General features: G+C 34.7%; 1 protein-coding gene across 6 annotated transcripts in view; it reads left to right on the top strand.

Annotated features, from left to right (window-relative positions):
* EPHA5 (EPH receptor A5) overlaps window positions 1-21,271 on the top strand; it is a 349,095-nt gene that overhangs the window by 19,675 nt on the left and 308,149 nt on the right. For 5 of the 6 annotated variants that reach the window (XM_011223454.3, XM_019798407.2, XM_019798404.2 and 2 more), the window contains exon 2: window positions 17,460-17,524. The exons of the other annotated variant lie outside the window; for it this stretch is intronic. In XM_011223454.3, the coding sequence (XP_011221756.2) occupies window positions 17,460-17,524 (65 nt within the window). The remainder of the gene's footprint in view (window positions 1-17,459; window positions 17,525-21,271) is intronic. 6 annotated transcript variants of the gene reach the window in all.

Here is a 21,271-nt window from a genome sequence, read left to right on the forward strand (position 1 = left end):
CAGTCAAAACTAGAGGCTCTGACGGCCAGGGTCACCGAGGCAGAGGAACGCGTTAGCGAATTGGAGGATGGGTTAGTAGAAGAAAAAACGAAAATAGAAGCTGGTCTTAAAAAAATCCACGCCCACGAATGTAGATTACGGGAGATTACTGACTCTATGAAACGATCCAATGTCAGAATCATCGGCATCCCTGAAGGGGTGGAGAAAAACAGAGGTCTAGAAGAGATATTTGAACAAATTGTAGCTGAAAACTTCCCTAATCTAGCAAGGGAAACAAGCATTCGTGTCCAAGAGGCAGAGAGGACCCCATCCAAGCTCAACCAGGACAAACCTACGCCACGGCATGTCATAGTGCAATTCGCAAATATTAGATCCAAGGATACAGTATTGAAAGCGGCCAGGGCAAAGAAATTTCTCACGTACCAAGGCAAAGGTATCAGGATTACGTCAGACCTGTCTACAGAGACCTGGAATGAGAGAAAGGCTTGGGGGGGCATTTTTAAAGCTCTTTCAGAGAAAAACATGCAGCCAAGGATCCTTTATCCAGCAAAGCTGTCATTCAGAATTGATGGAGAAATAAAGACGTTCCAAAATCGCCAATCATTAACCAATTTCGTAACCACGAAACCAGCCCTACAGGAGATATTAAGGGGGGCTCTATAAAGGTAAAAAGGCCCCAAGAGTGATACAGAGCAGCAAGTCACAACCGATACAAAGACTTTAAAGAGAAATGGCATCATTAAAATCATATCTGTCAATAATCTCTATCAATCTAAATGGCTTAAACTCTCCCATAAAACGCCACAGGGTTGCAGATTGGATAAAAAGACATGACCCATCCATTTGCTGTCTACAAGAGACTCATTTTGAACCCAAAGATGCATTCAGACTTAGAGTAAGGGGATGGAGTACCATCTTCCACGCAAATGGACCTCAAAAGAAAGCTGGAGTAGCAATTCTCATATCAGATAGACTGGATTTTAAACTAGAGGCCATAGAGAGAGATACAGAAGGGCACTATATTATTCTTAAAGGAAGTATTCAACAAGTGGATATGACAATTATTAATATATATGCCCCCAACAGGGGAGCAGCAAGATACACAAGCCAACTCTTAACCAAAATAAAGAGACATATAGATAAGAACACAGTAATAGTAGGGGACCTCAACACCCCACTATCAGAAATAGACAGAACACCCTGGCAAAAACTAAGCAAAGAATCAAAGGCTTTGAATGCCATACTCGACGAGTTGGACCTCATAGATATATATAGAACACTACACCCCAGAACCAAAGAATACTCATTCTATTCAAATGCCCATGGAACATTCTCAAGAATAGATCATGCTCTGGGACACAAAACAGGTCTCAGCCAATACCAAAAGATTGAAATTATCCCCTGCATATTCTCAGACCACAACGCTCTGAAATTGGAACTCAACCACAAGGAAAAACCTGGAAGAAACTCAAACACTTGGAGGCTAAGAACCATCCTGCTCAAGAATGACTCGATAAACCAGGAAATCAAAAAACAAATTAAACAATTTATGGAGACCAACGAGAATGAATACACAACGGTCCAAAACCTATGGGATACTGCAAAGGCAGTCCTAAGGGGGAAATACATAGCCATCCAAGCCTCACTCAAAAGAATAGAAAAATCTAAAATGCAGTTTCTATATTCTCACCTCAAGAAACTGGAACAGCAACAGAGGGACAGGCCTAACCCACTGACAAGGAAGGAGTTGACCAAGATTAGAGCAGAAATCAATGAATTAGAGACCAGAACCACAGTAGAGCAGATCAACAGGACTAGAAGCTGGTTCTTTGAGAGAATCCATAAAATTGATAGACCACTGGCAAAACTTGTCCAAAAACAAAGAGAAAGGACTGAGATTATTAAAATTATGACTGAAAAGGGAGAGGTCACGACCAGCACCATTGAAATTGCAAGGATTATTAGAAACTTTTATCAACAGCTATATGCCAAAAAACTAAACAATCTGGAAGAGATGGAGGCCTTCCTGGAAACCTATAAACTACCAAGACTGAAACAGGAAGAAATAGATTTCTTAAATAGGCCAATTAACTATGAAGAAATTGAGTCAGTGATAAACAACCTTCCAAATAATAAAACTCCAGGCCCAGACGGTTTTCCTGGGGAATTCTACCAAACATTCAAAGAAGAAATAATACCTATTCTCCTAAAGCTATTTCAAAAAATAGAAACAGAAGGAAAGCTACCAAACTCATTCTATGAGGCTAATATTACCTTGATCCCCAAACCAGGCAAAGACCCCCTCAAAAAGGAGAATTACAGACCGATTTCTCTAATGAATATGGATGCCAAAATCCTCAACAAGATCCTTGCTAATAGAATCCAACAGTACATTAAAAGGATTATCCATCATGACCAAGTGGGATTCATACCTGGGATGCAAGCATGGTTCAACACTCGCAAATCAATCAATGTGATACATCATATCAACAAGAAAAGACTCAAGAACCATATGATCCTCTCAATTGATGCAGAAAAAGCATTTGACAAAATACAGCATCCTTTCCTGATTAAAACCCTTCAGAGTGTAGGAATAGAGGGTACATTTCTCAATCTCATAAAAGCCATCTATGAAAAGCCTACTGCAAGCATTATTCTCAATGGGGAAAAGCTGGAAGCCTTTCCCTTAAGATCAGGAACACGACAAGGATGCCCACTCTCGCCACTATTATTCAACATAGTACTAGAAGTCCTTGCAACAGCAATCAGAAGACAAAAAGGGATCAAAGGTATCCAAATCGGCAAAGAAGAAGTCAAACTGTCTCTCTTTGCAGATGACATGATACTCTATATGGAAAACCCAAAGGAATCCACTCCCAAACTATTAGAAGTTATAGAACAATTCAGTAAGGTGGCAGGATACAAAATCAATGCCCAGAATGGCTTTTTTAAGTAGAGTTCAGTTAGTGTTTGGTTATTGTATTTAATTCTAACCAGTAACTAGTTAGTATATTTAAGGAACTATCCCTTTTGAACATATTTTTATTTATTCTAAAAATTGTAGCAAATATATCAGAAATATCAGGGGGTTGGGGCGCCTGGGTGGCACGGTCATTAAGCATCTGCCTTTGGCTCAGGGTGTGATCCCAGCGTTCTGGGATCGAGCCCCACATCAGGCTCCTCCACTAGGAGCCTGCTTCTCCCTCTTCCACTCCCCCTGCTTTTGTTCCCTCTCTCTCTGGCTGTCTCTGTCAAATAAATAAATAAAATCTTTAAAAATATATATATATATCAGTGGGTTAATGTTGTATTCTACTGAGCCAAGAATCCTTCCAAGTGAATCTTTCTCTAGATGGGAGGGATAATAATGGTAATTGCTGTGAAGACTATTACCACATGATCTCTAATTCTCACAACAGCCCTGTGAAATGGATATTATTATTCCAGTTTATTAGTGGGAGATTGGGTTTGGGGGAAATTAAGTAACATGCATTCGGTCACACACAAAATAAACTGACAAGATAGGAACCAGGTGTGTTCGATTCTGAAACTCTTGGTTATACCCATTATGCTAGAGATTATATTCATGTAAATGTACTTAGTATTATGATTTACACTTTATTTATGCATACAGTTTTTCAAGGAAGGAGTCATGTTTTATTTCAAAAATCACATGTTTATAAGAAAATCAATTAATATAAGAACAATACAAATTAGGCAATGTATATAGAAACATGGAAATCTTCTATCAAGAAACTCACTACCATCAATGATAAAGCAATTGGATAGAAATATTTATGTGTAAGCTTTCTGTTATATAGTTATCATTTCCTGATAAGAACCCTCTCAGTTTATATCAGGAAAAAACATTTTTTTCCCTGACTTTGGGATTTCAGAGAAGCTGGTTACAGTGGTATTTGTGTTTGGGGTATTGAGCATGGCATGAATAATAGTCTTAACAATTTTTCAAAATACACAGAACTGATTTGCATTTAATACGTGTTTAATATAAGTCATTGTTGAAAGTCAAGGACATAATATTAGTAGTGGTTTTCAAACTCTCTCTCTCTTTTTTTAAAGAAGCAGAAAGTCATTCAAAAATCACTATGGAAGCTCAATATATGAAACAGATAACAGAGTTGTTAGGTTTCCTGGCTGTGTTTTTACTTCTCCCTGCCTTCATCTGTTTGTGCCTCTGAAATATCTCTTTAGAGCAACAGACATCATGTATTGAGTGTGAAAACTGCTATGTTAAAATATAAAGGGAATGTTGCATAGAAGATCAGTATACTATGATTGACTTGTAGCTTTCTGACAGTCTAGCTAAAAAATTATAATATGTGGTAATTTTTACTTTGAAGATTTATTTATATTTTTGAGAGAGAGAGAGAGAGAGGGTATAAGCAGTGGGCGGGGCACAGGGAGAGGGAGAGAATCCTCAAGCCAACTTCCCGCTGAGTGTGGAGCTAGCCACGGGACTTGATCCCAGGACTCTGAGATTATGACCTGAGCTGAAATCAAGAGTCTGTTGTTTAACCACCTAAGTGAACCAGGTACCCCATGTGGTAAAGTTTACTTTGAACCAAGTGTTCAAATCTAGTGTCCTAACCTAGAGGTGCTCATTACAACCAACCTCAAAACACTATTAAATATACCACGTCTGGACCCTCCTAGACTCACTAAATGAAATTCATTAAGCTAAGTTCTTTGGAAATCTATAAGTTTAGAACCTAGGAAGCTGTAGAGCATCCATAGATATTTTGAATTTTGTTGCTATTAAAGAGCCCTTAGAACAGAGCTACACAAAGTGAGATCTGTGGCCTAGGACTGATGGCAGCCTGCAGTGGTATCAATACAAAGATTAAGAGTTAACTTTTCCAGACTCTTACGATGATTTGATATTGCCACAACAATCCCACTGTACTATAGGTAGCTTTGCCACATTGAAAAGAGTATAGCCCAGTTCTAATGTTGTCTGACTCGAATTGAGTATAAGAATCACTTGGGTAGTGGGGATTTTCTAAGACACAGTCTCCTGGGCTCCACCTAATATCCTAATTCTGTAGGTTTTAAAAGGAGCCAATGGATTTACATTTCTTTTTTTTTTTTTTTAAAGATTTTATTTATTTACTTGACAGAGATAGAGACAGCCAGCGAGAGAGGGAACACAAGCAGGGGGAGTGGGAGAGGAAGAAGCAGGCTCATAGCACAGGAGCCTGATGTGGGGCTCGATCCCATAACGCCGGGATCAAGCCCTGAGCCGAAGGCAGATGCTTAACCGCTGTGCCACCCAGGCGCCCCGATTTACATTTCTAAAGAGGACTGCAGGTGATCCTAATGCTGATGAGGGACATATCACACTTTTAAAAAACAGTAAGAATATCTAAGATATAGATGGCACACATAAATGACTAACACTCAGAAAATGCTGTATAAATGTATTTTTATTATCAATCCCAAAAAGGAGAGTATAAAAATGTGCTAAGGCTAACAATGATGTATACTATAAATTGGATAACACTATACACAATAAGGAAATACAAGATAGAGATATAAGTTAGAAAGTTGTAAAAGCAAATACCAAAATGCAAAACAAAAAAAAATATTCTAAGTATGGTTTGCTATATATTCAGTGATAGTGCCATTGATATCAGGACTGATCCTCAAGGTATATGATTAAAAAAAAAAAACCTTTGCATTTTTAAAAATATTACACTCATTTTGAATGTGTTTATATATATTCATAAATACCAAATTCAGATAATTATACCCTAAAAGAGTCTGACTCAGGGGACATAGAAGAATTATTTCTCAGGTAATATGTACTCAAGCAAGTGTCTACTCTCAGGACCAAGCAATGGGAAAGTTGAACAGTCAGCAAGATACTGTTTTCTTCACTAATATATCCCCAGGGCCTAGAACAGTTCTTGGTACTTAAATAGATGTTAAATAAATACATGTTGAATGAGTGAACCCTCATTCATTGATAGTGCCATATTCCACAGAACTGGAATAGAAGTTAAGGCAGTGAGCCTTTTTCCTCAGTTGTTTATGCGTTATCATAGAGGATTGTATTAGGTTGCAGAGAATACAAAACTGTTCATCAGTGACTTAAGATGTAGAGGGCTTGTATTTTAAATATTTGGGAAAGAAATTTCAAGGTAGAAGTTTGTTGATTTGGGTTGAGTGACTTCATGATGTCAGGATCGGAATCGTTGCAGGTTTTTTTGGCCTTACTCTCAAGTCTATTGTCTCATGATTGCAAGAAGGCTGATGCATCTCCAAGCATCACATCCAGTTCAGAACAAGAAGAAAAAGAGAAGAGCTAAGGATCATTCCAGCAGCACTGTTCCTTCAGCTAGGACAACAAAACTTTCCCAGAAACTGGCAGGTGAATTTCTATTTATATCTTATTAACGAGACCTGTGTAACAAGGCCACCAGATCCAAAGAAGGCTAAGATCATAGAAACATGATTATCGTTATTGATTAAGGACAGTCATGACCCACTGTATGGTGCTAGACATGTTGCTACTCCAAACACAGTAAGAATCTGATACCCAGGAAGGAGAAAGAATCTATATATTCAGTAGGCATAAAAAGCATCTTTGACAATACCACAGAAAAATTTAAAATACTTTTACTTTATTTCTTTCTTTACTTTCCTTTCTACACTTTGTAAAAGGAGAAATAGCTAAGTAGTGAGGTTATATTTTGGCCAAAAATAGACTTTAGGCTCCAGGCTAACTAGACAAAAATGACTACTACGAGATCATCAATCTTATAATCTGCTAAGATATATAATTCATTGTATTTAATAAACTGACTTAAAAATTACTTTCCTGTCATCATGAATGCTGCTAGCTATTATGAGATGGGTAACTATGGCTAGGTACTAAAATGTTTATATTCAACCACAATATTATTGGCCACAAGATTTGTTCCTACTTCAGTCTGTATTGCTGTACATTTTGACTAGGTTTTCATGACAAATCATTACCCGAAGATTTTTTGTAATATATTTTTTCTATTTTAGATAATAAAGAATGGTTATGTAGGGTTTACATCAGCATTAAATTTTAATTAAGCTGTAAGACTGACATAAGCATAATGACTGAAGTTGACAGCAAGAATTTGGGTCACTTTTCATTTTACAAAAAGAGCTGCTGGGCTACTCAGTTTTTTCACTCAGTTTTTTTGGAAATGCCATCACCTTAAAATGCATACTGTGAATTTGTACAAGTTTCTGTTTTAGTTCATGTTCAAATCCAATCATCATTTATCCTACCTTGAAGGCTTGAAAGCTAATGATTATATAGATTGTTTTGCTGTTTGTGGTATTTCATTCAAGCATTAGGGATAATTAGGGACTGGGGTAAGGATGCATTCAAAACAAAGAATCAGGGGCGCCTGGGTGGCACAGCGGTTAAGCGTCTGCCTTCTGCTCAGGGCGTGATCCTGGCTTTATGGGATCGAGCCCCACATCAGGCTCCTCCGCTAAGAGCCTGCTTCTTCCTCTCCCACTCCCCCTGCTTGTGTTCCCTCTCTCGCTGGCTGTCTCTATCTCTGTCAAATAAATAAATAAAATCTTTTAAAAAAAAACAAAAACAAAGAATCAGCTTAGCATATATTTTCCATTCTATTTTTATGTGCTTTTTGACATCTAAGAACAAAGTATATTTGAACAAATATATGCCCTGTTTTGCCCCCAATTAACATGTGTGAAGCATAATGAATAATAAAATTAAAAATTAAGAAAAGAGGGTTCATAATTATTTTGTTGCTTACCCTTTCGCTTTCAAGGATCTTGTAACTTAATTGAATCTTTGGCGATTTGATACTAAACTTGTAACTTACTTGAAACTTGTTGGAAATTTGATACTAAACTTTGAGTTACCCGGGAAAAACTAATGTCTTTTCTGTTTAGGTTAATATTTCTGAAGATTTCCATCTTATATACAGTACTATTAGAATTTTATGGTAGATGCTGGCTTCTGTAACATACTATTCACAATTCATTGATTTAATAAAACTTATTGAGATATAGGAGTTAAGAGTTTCAAAGGAGTAAATCTTTGGATGTGGCAAGTCCAACATTGGGCAAGTGTGATATAGAAACAAAAGAAAGAGCTTTGGAGTTAGATAAGACTTGGATTTATATTCCACCTATGTGCTTATTAGCTCTGGGACCTTGGACCACTGCCCTATTTAACTTTCCTCAACTTCAATTTCCTTATCTGAAAAATGGGGAAAAGCATACCAAAGGATCATTGTAAAGTCTAAGTGATATAACATATATTAAACACAGACACATATAATTTTATTAGTTTCAATCACTGATATTACAGATATAAAAATTGAGTCCTTCAAAGTAAAATCATTTCTGTAAGCTTACATAGTAGCAAACCAGAATCATAGAATTAATGAATATTCTCTGTGCAGTGAACCATTCAAAAAATGAGTTGTGAATAAGTACATTTATTTCAAGTGTTGAAGATTTACACTATTCTGTAAGGAATAACTTCTTGTATATACAGTGTGGTGTGGAGCTGAGCAGCTATTAAATGAGTGTATTCTGTGATATGATGATTTTCAAGCCTGTTGTGTCATTAATATTGACTTTTCTCTTTAGAATAAAAACAATATGTAAAATTTGACAAGTTTGGTTGCCACACCTGACAAGGTAGGTGCTGAAAACCATATGGCTTTGCTCTTTTCATGCCATGTGTCCTGTGAATGTAGCAGACTGCTCATTAGTCATAATTTAGCTGTCAGTGGATTTCAGTATTACCATTGCTTAAAAACTTGGAATAACCAATGGATACTAATTCTGAAATCCTCCTTGCCAATTTTAGAGTATATTAATAATTTTGCTTTCAGAGTTTTATGCTTCATAGTATGAAATTCTACTGCTTAATTCAAAGAGCAGCGGCTAAAACTCTTTATGATGATGAAAAATATTTTGAAACAAAATGAACAAAAATAAATAAAAATAACATAATGAGCAGAGATGAAAGAATTTTGAAACAATTAAAGACAACAGTTGTTCTACATAGTTGATAACTAAGCATAATATATTAAGATTGAAAGGGGCAACACTTTTTTTAGAGAGGGAGAGATAGGGGCAGAGAGAACCCCAAGTAAGCTCCATCCACAGCGGGGAGCCTGACACAAGCTCCATACCTGGGCCCTGAGATCATGAGCTGAGCTGAAATCAAAATTCGGACTCCTATGAGCCACCCAAGCACCCCAACAAAGGTCATTTTAGATATCACTTCAAATATAAATAATCTGAGTTTAAGTAACTCATTTGGGAATGTTATTGGAATTCTGTTAATAATAGAATATTAGAAGTCTCAAGGCATGATGGTAGGAGAGCAGAATCTGGAATAAAAGAGACGGGAGTTTGCCTTCAAATTCTGCTGCTTAGCAATTGTATCAGTAAGAATGTCTTCCTCTGTAAATAACAGCAAATCACTTCCTCAGTGGATTAAGCAACAGAATTGATTTTTTTTTCTGACATAACAGAAAGTCCTAAGAGAAGCAAGTTTCAAATTTAGATGGATTAGCTACTCTATGATATAATTTGGAACCAGATACTTCCCATCCCTTCACTCTGCCAACCTTAATCTGTAGGTTTTGCTCTCTGCTGATTCTCCTTATTTTCTCTAGATGGCTGCATCAGTTCCAGGAAATACACCCATACCCAACAGCTTTCAAAGCAGCCAGGAGTTTCCTTTTCTAATATTTTCTTCTCAAAAACTCCCTTCCCTTCAGATCACCTTCACAGCTCAATGGACAGAACTGAATCAATAGTGAGACCACATAATGGAACTGAAAATAAGTTCAGTATTGCCAAATTCTGGACAAGGAAGGAAGGAAAAGCCTGAATGAAACTGGAGAGGAAAATGAAGGCCAATCCTGGAAGGACTTATATTTAAAAATGAAACATAACTATAAGATTTGAACTAGGGGAGTGACATGATCATATTGGTTGCTTAGAAAGATCTTTCTGAATGCAGTTTTTTGAAGACATTGTCAAGGATCATGCCTTTCTACTGAGAAACCAGTTAAGATGCTTTTCAAGTGAAAAATTATGGTGAGAATTTGGCTGGATTGGTTATGTTGTAGAATGAAACACAACAACCAGTTCAGAGAGTTTGATACAGGATATAGTTAGAGTGATTCAGTGTGCAAGTAAAGGGGAAAGAAAACAAAGATGACTCACTGATTTCTGGATAGAACAAGTAGTTTATGGCATTGCATTCACTCAAATAGGGAACACAGGAAGAGATGTTTGTTTTTCTTGTGCAGGGAAGATACTTGTTCATCTGGGAGATGACTGCATATCATGAATGTGTCAAAAACCGGTAAATAGTTTTATAAATTGATTGCAATTTCAGGAGAGAGAAATAGACAAAATATATGGATTTGTGGGGGTTATTAACATCTACAGATGTTAATTTCTGAAGACAGAAATTCATGAGCCCCTCTATAGGGGGCCTAATGTAAGGACATATGCTGATATTTTAAAGCAAGCAAGAAACCAATAAAAAACCATTTTCCATTCTAAATAGTCTAATTCAGTATGTATGGACTGGTGCCAAGACACTTGTTCTTTCAAAAAGCTTCTTCTTCTTTTATTTTTATTCCTATGTTAAGTCCTAGTCAAGATTCACTGGTATAGAGTGAGAAGTGAAATTGGTCTACAAAAATAGAGTATTAATCAAAGTCAAGGTTTGAAGGTTGGTACAGGAAAAGTAGCGTATAATGGAAATAATAGCCAGAGAAGTAGAAGAAAATCACACAAATATGTTGTCATTGAAGATAAAAGATGAGAGAGTTTGTCCAGGGGGCATGGCCAAATACTGCCAAATTAGGAGCTCAGAGCTACATGATTATCACAAATCAGCTTGGTAAGGGAAGTTTTGGTAAAATAGTGGGTTTGAATCCAAATTGCAGTGGGTTAAGTGAAGAATGAAGAGGATATGAAAAAATAATAGGAATGTTGACAACTCATTAAATAATTAGAATTTAGAAGAGGGCATTAGCTGGAAGAGAATATGAGGTTTATTTTTAACATTTTAACTAAAATTTCACAGAATATTTTGTGGTTAATTTATGAGAGAACTGATTTCCCAAAGAGTAGATGTATTAGGTAATGTTGATGGCCCATTTGAGGTCACTGTTAATTTATAATATATTATATATTTATTTATATTATTGATTATGATATTTTTTTCTCAAGTAGTGTTCAGCAGCCATAGTTCATGTACAAAGTAAATTCATTCATAATCAGGGTTTAGATAATGGCCTTTGGCTGTCCAGAGAGATAACTGGTTGTAATCAAGGTATCTTATATCCAGTCTCTAGGTAAGGGACTTAATTGTAGGAAGCCATAGGAGTGGCTTGTGGTTTGTCATAAAGACTTCAAGTATTGCTTCATGTTTTCTTCCTTCCTTGATTTCCCTGCTGGTCTCTGAATGAGACTTGAAATTATCAGTGTTCTTTTTTTTTTTAAGAGTTTATTTATTTATTAGAGAGAGAGAGCAAGCATGAACAGGCTGGCAGTAGGGGAGAGGCAGAGGGAGAAGCAGAGTCCCCACTGAGCAGGGATCCCGATGCAGGGCTCTGTCCCAGGACCCTGAGATCATGACCAGAGCAGAAGGTGGACACTTAACCCACTGAGCCACCCAGGCACCCCATTAGTGTTCTTATTGAGCCTATAGGTCTGTTAGGAAGATTAAATGAAGGAATATATATAAGTTAACCTGATAGAACATCTGACACATAGTACCCACTGAATAAATTCCTTTTCTTTTTCCATATTCTTTCTTTCTCTCTCTCTCTCTCTTTTTTTTTTTCCTGAAAGAGGTTATGCCCATGGGTTGCTCAGAATTGAAAAAAAAATTCTCACATTCATTGTCTACAGAAATACTGTTGGTTATGGATTTTTGCCTTCAAGTAGAGGGGTGTCAAAAATCTACGTAACACTCCTAAACTTTTAACATAATTTTTACCAAATTTACAAATTTAGTTTTCCAATGGGAAACACATGTACTCTTTCCCTGCACTCATATTGTCAACTGTTTTTTGTTCCCTGCAGCAGTTGTCAAATTGTAAAATTTAGCCTGGAAGCAAGAAATCACATCTGTGCTGATTGGGACCATGGAGAGAGGCTGGACAGCTGTACATCTGGGGTTTGTTCCCACAGATCAGTAAAATGTGTGCTATAATTGAATCCAGTAGCTTTTCTGATATTGTTAAATGGAAATCAATAAGCAAGCATCTATCAAAATCCTACTGTATGCAATGGGACTTTGATTCACTGCCTTTAAAGAAAAACAATGCCATCCTATTTGCTACTAATCCAAAGTTTTCTCTCTTCATACTGTGATGAAGGTCCAACTATCATTACAGTTGTGTTTGTTTGTTTACATAAAGATCATGGGAAAATCATAGAAATGAAGTAAGAGTACAAATATGCCACTGGCATTCTGTTTTACCTTCATGTTATCGAAGATCACACATTGTTTCATAGCCTTGTCCAACTAATGGTGGTGGGACTGAGTGTCCTTGAGCTGTCTTTTGACTCTGTAAAAGTTTCAGAACACCTTCATCCCAATGTATCATTTTTCTGGAGAATCTAATAAATTTGTTTCTGCTTTTTATGACTAATATTAGCAAGATGTTAAGGAGGAAGATATGGAGTCAAAATGATACACGGAAAGTTATGAATATTTGAAAGTTATAATCATTGAAGAACATATTTGAATTATTAACTCAAATTAATCTTTAATTGTTAGAATGTGTGAAGTTGAGAACTTTGCAATCTTCTTATGCGTATTACATTTTACTTATTCTATCCTTTCCTTCCCCTGCCCTTGAATCCTAACCAAAAGAATGAGTTAGCTACTCTCTGACTTTTCTGAAAGTAAGTTTTTAAAAGGTTTTCTGTTTGTTCAAAAAAGCATTAAAATTATTAGTGTGTAGTAATAAAATTAAAGTATACTTCAGGTTAGTTTGAATTAGTTTCAATTATAATCTGTTATTTGGTTGGATAGACATTTAACTTATTTTTACTTAATAAAAAGTTCCTGTGTTAGTGAATCTTTTTTTTTTCCTATATTAACTTTAGGAATCTGTAATAGACTATATACTCATTGACCTCTGAAGAGTTATTTCTCCTGGAGAATCAGTCTTCTTAATTACTGATGAGAATACCAACCAATATGCCCATCTTCATTGTAATTATAAAATGTCTGAGGGAAATGACCTTGAAGGCTGTCTTTCAATTTAATAGTGTGACTTTATTTTAAAATACAAATAATAGAATAAAAACATTTTCCATAAAATTTCTGATATCTAATTAATGTCTTCCAGAGTAACTGTGGTATCAAACATTCCCTCTAATTATATTCATTAGTGGCTTCTCCCAGACAAGTTTTAATTAAGTTGTACAATGAAGATCAATATTTATTGTGTATTCATTGCAATTTACAACAAGCATATATACTGTTCAGAACAATTTAATTACTGTAATTGTTTCACAGAAGATACTTAGTGACTGTGCTCCATTACTGCCCATCTCCCCTTTTAATAAATTCGGTAATGAAATTGGGTAATGAACTTCTGAAAATTCCCATTTATGTATACCCTATGTTTAAACTTCTGGTTTTTATGTTACTATCTTAAGTAGTGGAAGAAATGGGGGCATTAATAATATCAGTGTCGTAGTGTTTTTTCATGGATGCCATCATGAATGTGGAGAAATTATTAGAGCATAAATACGAACACTTATAATAACAGTTATTAGTTATATGAACAATAATTTAAGGGTGTTGGGTAATAAGAATAATGTATTTCCCACTACATACGATTTCAATTTTTATTACTCTTATTTCCTTAAATAGTAGTATTTTAATTTATAAGGAATGCCTCCACATATGCTAACTTCTAATGAAAACCATGCTTCTGCTGTGCTGCACAAAGTATGTGAAAGTAGAGGTTTTCTGGTAGCATAATAGGGGTATACCAGGCTTTCTTAATTTTGGCATTTGTGAAATTTAAGCCAGATAATTCTTTACTGGGGGCGGGGCAAGTTTTGCTGTGCATTGAGAGATAATTAGCTGCATACTTAGTTTCTTCCCATGAGAAGCCAGTAGCAAATACTCCTCCCACCCTCCATTTTTTACAATCAGAAATGTCTCCAGACATTATCAGATGCCCATGTTGAGAACCACTGGCATATGTTGATTCAGACACACCCTCCTGATCTGCCCACTGACCAAATGATTCATTAATAAGACAAACAGCTATTCAACTCTTCTGCGTGCAGGCTAGGTTCATAGGCACGAGTCAAACATGGTATTCTTTTAAGGGAACAGTACAATTCTGTATATTCAGTGTTTTGGAGATAATAATTGGGTGCTAATAGAATATTCAATAATAATACTTTATCTAGATTTAAGAAAGGGAATAGAGATGGTTTCCTAGAGGTAACAGTTCCTGAAATATGTTTTGTTGTACAAATGAAGTTAGTAATTCAAAAGGGGCAAAGGACTTTTGAGACAGCTAAAGCAGCATGTGCAAAACTTGGGGGTATAAGAAAGCTAACACTCTCTATGTCTCTGTATCTATACATCTATATATCATATATATCTCTATTTCTGTCTCTATGTAAATATCTCTATCTATTTATATCTATCTATCTATCTATCTGCCTATCTAACTATAATTTTTTTCCCTGCGGTATCAAATTCCAATTTTCTCTGAATTATATGAACAAAATTATAATATAGTAATCTGCAAATAATTGCTTGAAACATCTAATTTTACTCTTTTTTTTCCAATTTCTAATTTAGTAATCATATGTATAAGTATCTTCTTTGCATTGTGAATTTTATGAAAGCATCTGTTTCCAAAACAAAAACAATTTTAGACAGTAGTGGGAAGTGACATATGTGTACATCTTATAAACCTCCTAATCTATTTCTTTGAAGAAAAACTTTTGATAAGCTCATCGTAACAAAGATAATGTACATTTCTGTTATGGGAATTTTCATGTATTTAGTAATGTATGCTGATATTGAAAATTCCCAATTAATGTATTAACAGCCAAGCTAGTATTTTGAATTCATTTGTTTAATTTCACATACATATATGTATTTTAAGCCAAAAAAGAGTTAAGAATAGTAATTTTGTAAGTTAATTCAAATGAGGGTAACTAAATTTTAGAAAGACATCTGGAATTCTGTTGGTAATAATGAATATTTGAAGATCCACATGTTACTAAGAGGTCTACAAGGAATGTTGTGTTTCTTATGGCAGGCTAGTTACGAATTCCTAGAATTCCTATTCACCTCAGTTTGCCACTACAGGATTAAGTTCAGTTTGACTGCCATCAGAGTAGAAGGCCTTTAGTTTGCCGATTTGTTCTACTTTATCAGGTCTGCACAGATAGGCTGCAGCTCAATATCAAAGGTGAATCAAATGAATCATAAGGATGAATAAACATAACGATTTAGGTTCTGCACTCCCATGGTATTTAGTCATGTCTAGACATAGCCCTTAGTGTCCCAGAAAAACTAAAATGAGGACAAGGACATTTAAGTTTAATGCAGCTTTATTCCCATGGAAACTAGAAAAGCCAACAATAGAGTAAAAAGAGTTTGGATCTAACTAAAAAATCAGATTTAGTGGGATGACTGGTGCATTTACAAGGTCAGTGGGTAGTGGAACAGTTTTGGTTTGTTTTCTGTTTTTGCTGTTTTAAACAGTAGTTTTTCAGCTAGGCCAATTTCTTCTAAAAAAGAATAATCCAAAAAATTATTTATTTTATTATTCTGTAAAGCCACTCTGATATGTGTAGGCTAAGGATGATACAAAAACATTCTATAGGCATGAATTTTTAGAGTTAAAGAGCTCAGAACCTAATGAGAGAAGTAGGCAAGTATACTGAATACACACACATCATAGAAGGTTGCCATATATATATGGTATTGAGTATATTTCTGTGTTTTCTAAAACTTTTAAACTTTTATCTTTATATAACTAGTATTATTATAGACTGTTAACTTAGTGTATAAGATATATATGTTTACATGTGCTATATGAAATAAAACCATGGATAATAAGGCTTACATGCACATAATTTCTATAGCATAGAAAATTTTTATTTCAATTACGATCCTAATGTCCTTGGTTGTAATAATTTTATCTTATATTTTCTTATAGGAGTATTGTAACACATTTCTCAGCTTATCAGCTGTTACTACTTTAGTATTCCAGCTTCTCACTTACACACTTACAGATAGAATTTTTTTTTTTTTTTTTTTTTTAGAATTGGTAGCATTTCAAGGTAGTGGTTCTTGAATGCAGTATAAGGAAGATTCAGTACCTTTGACTAAGGATAACCCAGTTGTTTCTCTTTTGGGTCCATATGCCATGCTCATTCAAAGTGGTTCAGCTGCCTGGTGGGCCAGGTAGATCACTTGACATAGGTATAATAGGCTGGAAAGATGATCATCTGTGACCCCGGTCTGAAGCAGTTTGACTACTCAGCATCCTGTAAGCTAGTTTAATTTGGCCGGTGGCGGGCGGGGGGGAGAACATTAGATAAACCTGTCAAGTATAAACACTCTGTGTGTGTATGACTGTTGGTGCATGTGTGTGTACACACTCTTTCATGGCTTCCTTTTGTAATAATGATATTCAGACTTGCATTCTGGGAGTTCCAAATATTTTAGTATAACCAGCCATAATTGAGGTCTGCATTTCAAAAATGTGGCTGATAGTTCTATAAGAAGCACATTGTAGACTATGGTTATTTGTAAGTAGAAGATATTTTTGGGAATGCGGTGGACACTTAACTCTAGCAACAACCCTGAGAGCTGCTGTAATTATCTTGGCTTAGTTATGGGTGTGTAGATTTATTTCTTAATTTAACTTTTATAATTTGGATTACAGATTTCAGTTAATTTCACAAAAAAATCTTGCAAATTTGGGGATAGCTTATTTCTGTTTAAATATTTGTTAATTGTTTCATAGTAGCTTTCCAGAAGAAAATACAATATGTTTAGTCACAAATTTGTGGCAGCTTATTCCCCACATTGAGAGGCTTTAAAGGAGTGGCATAGTCCTTAGAGTTTTCTATGGACTTTCTTTTTTTTTCTTTTTCTTTTTACTAATTATTTTCCTTTATTCTTGTTTGACAAAAAAGAGTACTTAGAATAATGACTTGTTTATGTATTTTTTCTGTAATTGTTCTCCAAATGTTTATTCCAAATCACTTGTTCTTGTGCATCCAAATAATGTTTTCATTAACTTATAACTCTCATATTCATGATGAATCCTTAATTTAATTTCAGTTATATAAGAAATATGCACTTTAATAACACCATGGAAATAGTGATACTTTTTTAATACCTTTGACTCAGTTTTGTGTTCTTTTTCTTTCAGTGAATTTATTGGATTCACGTACTGTCATGGGGGACTTGGGATGGATTGCTTTTCCAAAAAATGGGGTAAGCCTTTTTGATATTTTCCCTACAACTTAAGCTATCTGAGAAGACATCATGTTAAATGTCACACATGAAAATTCACTAAACATATTTTGATTTCCTATTATTCTGCTTATATTGAATAAGAAATAAAAGTTAACATGTCAATGGCTAGTGTCAAACACAATTCATTTTGTGTTTTATTCACTACATTAGGGAATGAAAATAATATCAGAAATTCCTTTAAATTTTACTGAGATTAAAAGTTTCTCAGACTATCAAGTCAGTAATCAGTCAACGGTTTTCTTTCAATTTTTGAATTTTTCTTCAGTGAAAACTTTCAGAAAGGTGCTTCATTGGAAGATTTTTATACTCAGCAATTGTTTTTGCTAGTAATTTATTTTACTGGTGTACATTAAAAATAAAGTATTTCGGGTAATAATTAGGTAAGCCATTTTTAAAACAATATGCATATTAATGTATAATACTAAAAATCTTACTACATGGATTACATTAAGAAGTATTCCATTATCTTCTGCTCAATTAAAAATATATATTATCAGATGGAAAATGAATATAAGTAAAATATTTTGACATAAAATCATTATATTACATGGAAAATATTAGCTGTATTGCCTGACTATTATATTAAAAACAATTCAGATTTTGAGAGATTTTTATTTATAGATAACTTTAATATTTAACTATTTTGTAATTTTCAGACTCAAACGACCCAAATTCATTATAGAACCATTTTGTGGCAAGGACAAATAGTATTTTTCAATACTCTATTTTGAGAAAATAATTTAAACAATTTGAATATTTAAAACTTTATAGTATAGTGTATATATGTAATTCATTTAGAAAATTATTCACACTAATAATAGTTCATATGGCTTCCAAAGTTAATTTTGCTGTAATTAAGTAATCTAATATTGTCATAACCCAAATAGTTAAAACTTTTTTTTTGCATTTGATGAAGAAATAAGGTACATTATTTAGTCCTTTACAAGCAAGAGTTATTATGGAGGTAAAACAAATGGTATTAATTGTTCTAATTCATAATTTATATGCTAACATGATAATCTCAGTGTGATTTCTTTCATTAGCATGGTATTTATTTTTGGCTGTAAAAAATTATGTTTGCATTTAGAGATATACTATAAATAAAGTAGATTAGCAGATTGTTAAGATATTAGGACAAAAATATATGCCAAAAGGAAAAAATGTACTACCAATCAGATATAGCCAGTGCCAACATAATGGTGTATATTCGCTTAGACTCTCTTTTATCTCTCCTATGTTTTTCCTTTCTGTTCTCCTCCTCCCACCCCTCATCTCAGATTATTTTCTTTCTTTCATCTATCATCACCCCTATACAAGTAGATGGCTGGCTAATATCCATCTGTGAGAATCTAGCTATATTTTGTACTCTGCATTTTTTTCACATGCCAAAAATGATTTGTTATGTAAATATTTTAAATTGCCCTTTCTGGGAAGGTAGCTGATAGGTGAGGCTGAAGTTAATTTCTTAAAAGCCTGAGAAAATATGTCATATTCCCTTTGAATTTAGTTTGTGTGTCTTCTCTTTCTGTCCAGAAGTTATTCAGAAAAGGTTTGTCAGAGTGTGTCTTTGAGGGTAAATCTGCTTTTGAGGCTAAAACTTTGGGGGATACTACTCAATTGTATATATGAATTTTGTATAAAACACAACTGTCTCCTTTATAACAGCATAGTCCCTTCATATCCAGAATGAGCTCTTTCATTCTAATAACTCTATGCTTTCTTTTTCTTTTCATTATAATTGTTAGTATACTGTTGATTTTGTTCAGTTTTTAATTTTTAAAATTTTTAAAATTTTAATTAATTAATATATTGTTTTTAATGTTTGAGAGAGAGAGAGAACACGAGTGGGGGGGTAGGCAGAGGGAGAGAGAGAATCTTAAGCAGGCTCCACACTCAGTGCAGAGCCCATACAGGGCTCAGTCCCATGACCCTGAGACTATGACCTGAGCTGAAATCAAGAGTCCGATTGTTAACCAACTGAGCCATCCAGGTGCCCCTTATTCAGTTTTTTAAACAATGAGTTTCATTTTCAATATTCTTACAATGTTTGAGTTATGTTTCTTTTGACATAGTTATGCCTGATGTACATATTAAAGAAAAAAAGTTAAGGTAGAGAAACTTAGTGAATGTGCATTTGCCCAAGTATATATTTGTCCACACTTGTCCAATGTGTACAGAACATAGGTGTTTTATTTTGTGTTGTCATTCAAATACAAAATAAAGGAAATTTTAAAATTATAGTTTAAAGAAATGAGTGTTCAAAGTGTAATTAATTCTAATAAGAATTCATTAATATATTACTCCATTGTTAGTAGGCTGTGCCATTTATGATCAGATAAGCAATCTAATTCTAGGTTAAATATAGAGCAAAAGTGATGCCATCAAAATTTGTGGAGTAAGGGCCTCTACAAAAATTCTTCTCCATAAAAGCCATGAGAAAACTGGCAAACATTGTCAGAATCAATTTTCCAGAACTCCTGAAATTAACCAGTCTCGGAATAATACAAGGAACGTTTATGTAAGAAAAATGTTGGAATATTGTTAGAACAGCAGCACTAAATTTAGCATTTCAGAAAAAATTTAAGATTAAATTAGGTTAAAAATTTTTATTATTTATTGGAACTGGATATTTTCTTTTTTCTTTCTTTTATTTTAATAGCTTTAGCATTTTAAGGTGCCTTATGTCCTTTCCTGCCTCTTCAGCTGTGAGGTAGCCTTGAAAAACCAAAAGAACCTGCTGTCAAGGTAAAAAGCAGCAGCCTAGCAGGCACTGGAGCGGCAGAGTGGGACATAAGATTCTTCAAAGACTTGATCCCAGGGAATTGTCATTATTTGATCTGATAGCTGCCTGGAAGACTGTTCTTGTAAGGCTGTCTTGATTTGCTCTGACTCAGAGCTCCCCCAGTCTGAAAGCCTTTATTATACTAAATAAATAAGAATATTCTCCTTTTCAGAACATTTTTCAAACTTCAGACCTTAGGAATGAATATTTTATTTATTTACCCCAGATCTGCACCTAGGAATTAGGGAAATATTTAAGACAAACACTGTCATCCATCCCTTAAAGTCATGCACACGTTCCACACACTTCTTAGAAACAATCATTGCTCCTGTGATCACTTTTTCTTCGCTTGTCAGCTCCTGGACTTCTTATAGCTATCTCATAGTTACCATTCTGCGGTGTTTCTATCAGTTGGCTCAGGTCCTGGCATATAAGAGAACTTCAGCAAACATGTATTGGAAGAATAACTTACTTTATTGTTTTAAAATATGTAAAATGGAGCACAAATTACTGAGCTATAGTTTTGCATAAAGATTTAAAAAGCGGTACTGAGAGACTTGGAGTGAGAGAACTTGGCACAGTTGTTGGCATTCAGTAAACATTCTTTCTTTGAACTTTTACTGCCTTTCTATTCTCCTTATACCAAGAGATCCAACAGGATTTTTGTTTATTTTTCCATATCAGCATATCCATTTGAATTCCTTGCCAGCACTTGAAGATTGAGGAATTTCGTATAAAATCTGAATTTTCAGCTTCTTTTTACTTGGAAGTTTCAGAATGCTGGAACCAGCAGCCTTCTACGACCTCAACAGCCCAAAGCTGAATAAAGGTTGCTGTTTTGTGAGAGTCAGCAAATTATCCTCCTTGACTCAATTTCCATCTAATACTCTTTACTTAAGTTGCCAGTCTGTAATGTTAGCAGT

This window comes from Ailuropoda melanoleuca, chromosome 11 (assembly GCF_002007445.2).
Source record: "Ailuropoda melanoleuca isolate Jingjing chromosome 11, ASM200744v2, whole genome shotgun sequence".
Classification (NCBI taxonomy): domain Eukaryota; kingdom Metazoa; phylum Chordata; class Mammalia; order Carnivora; family Ursidae; genus Ailuropoda; species Ailuropoda melanoleuca.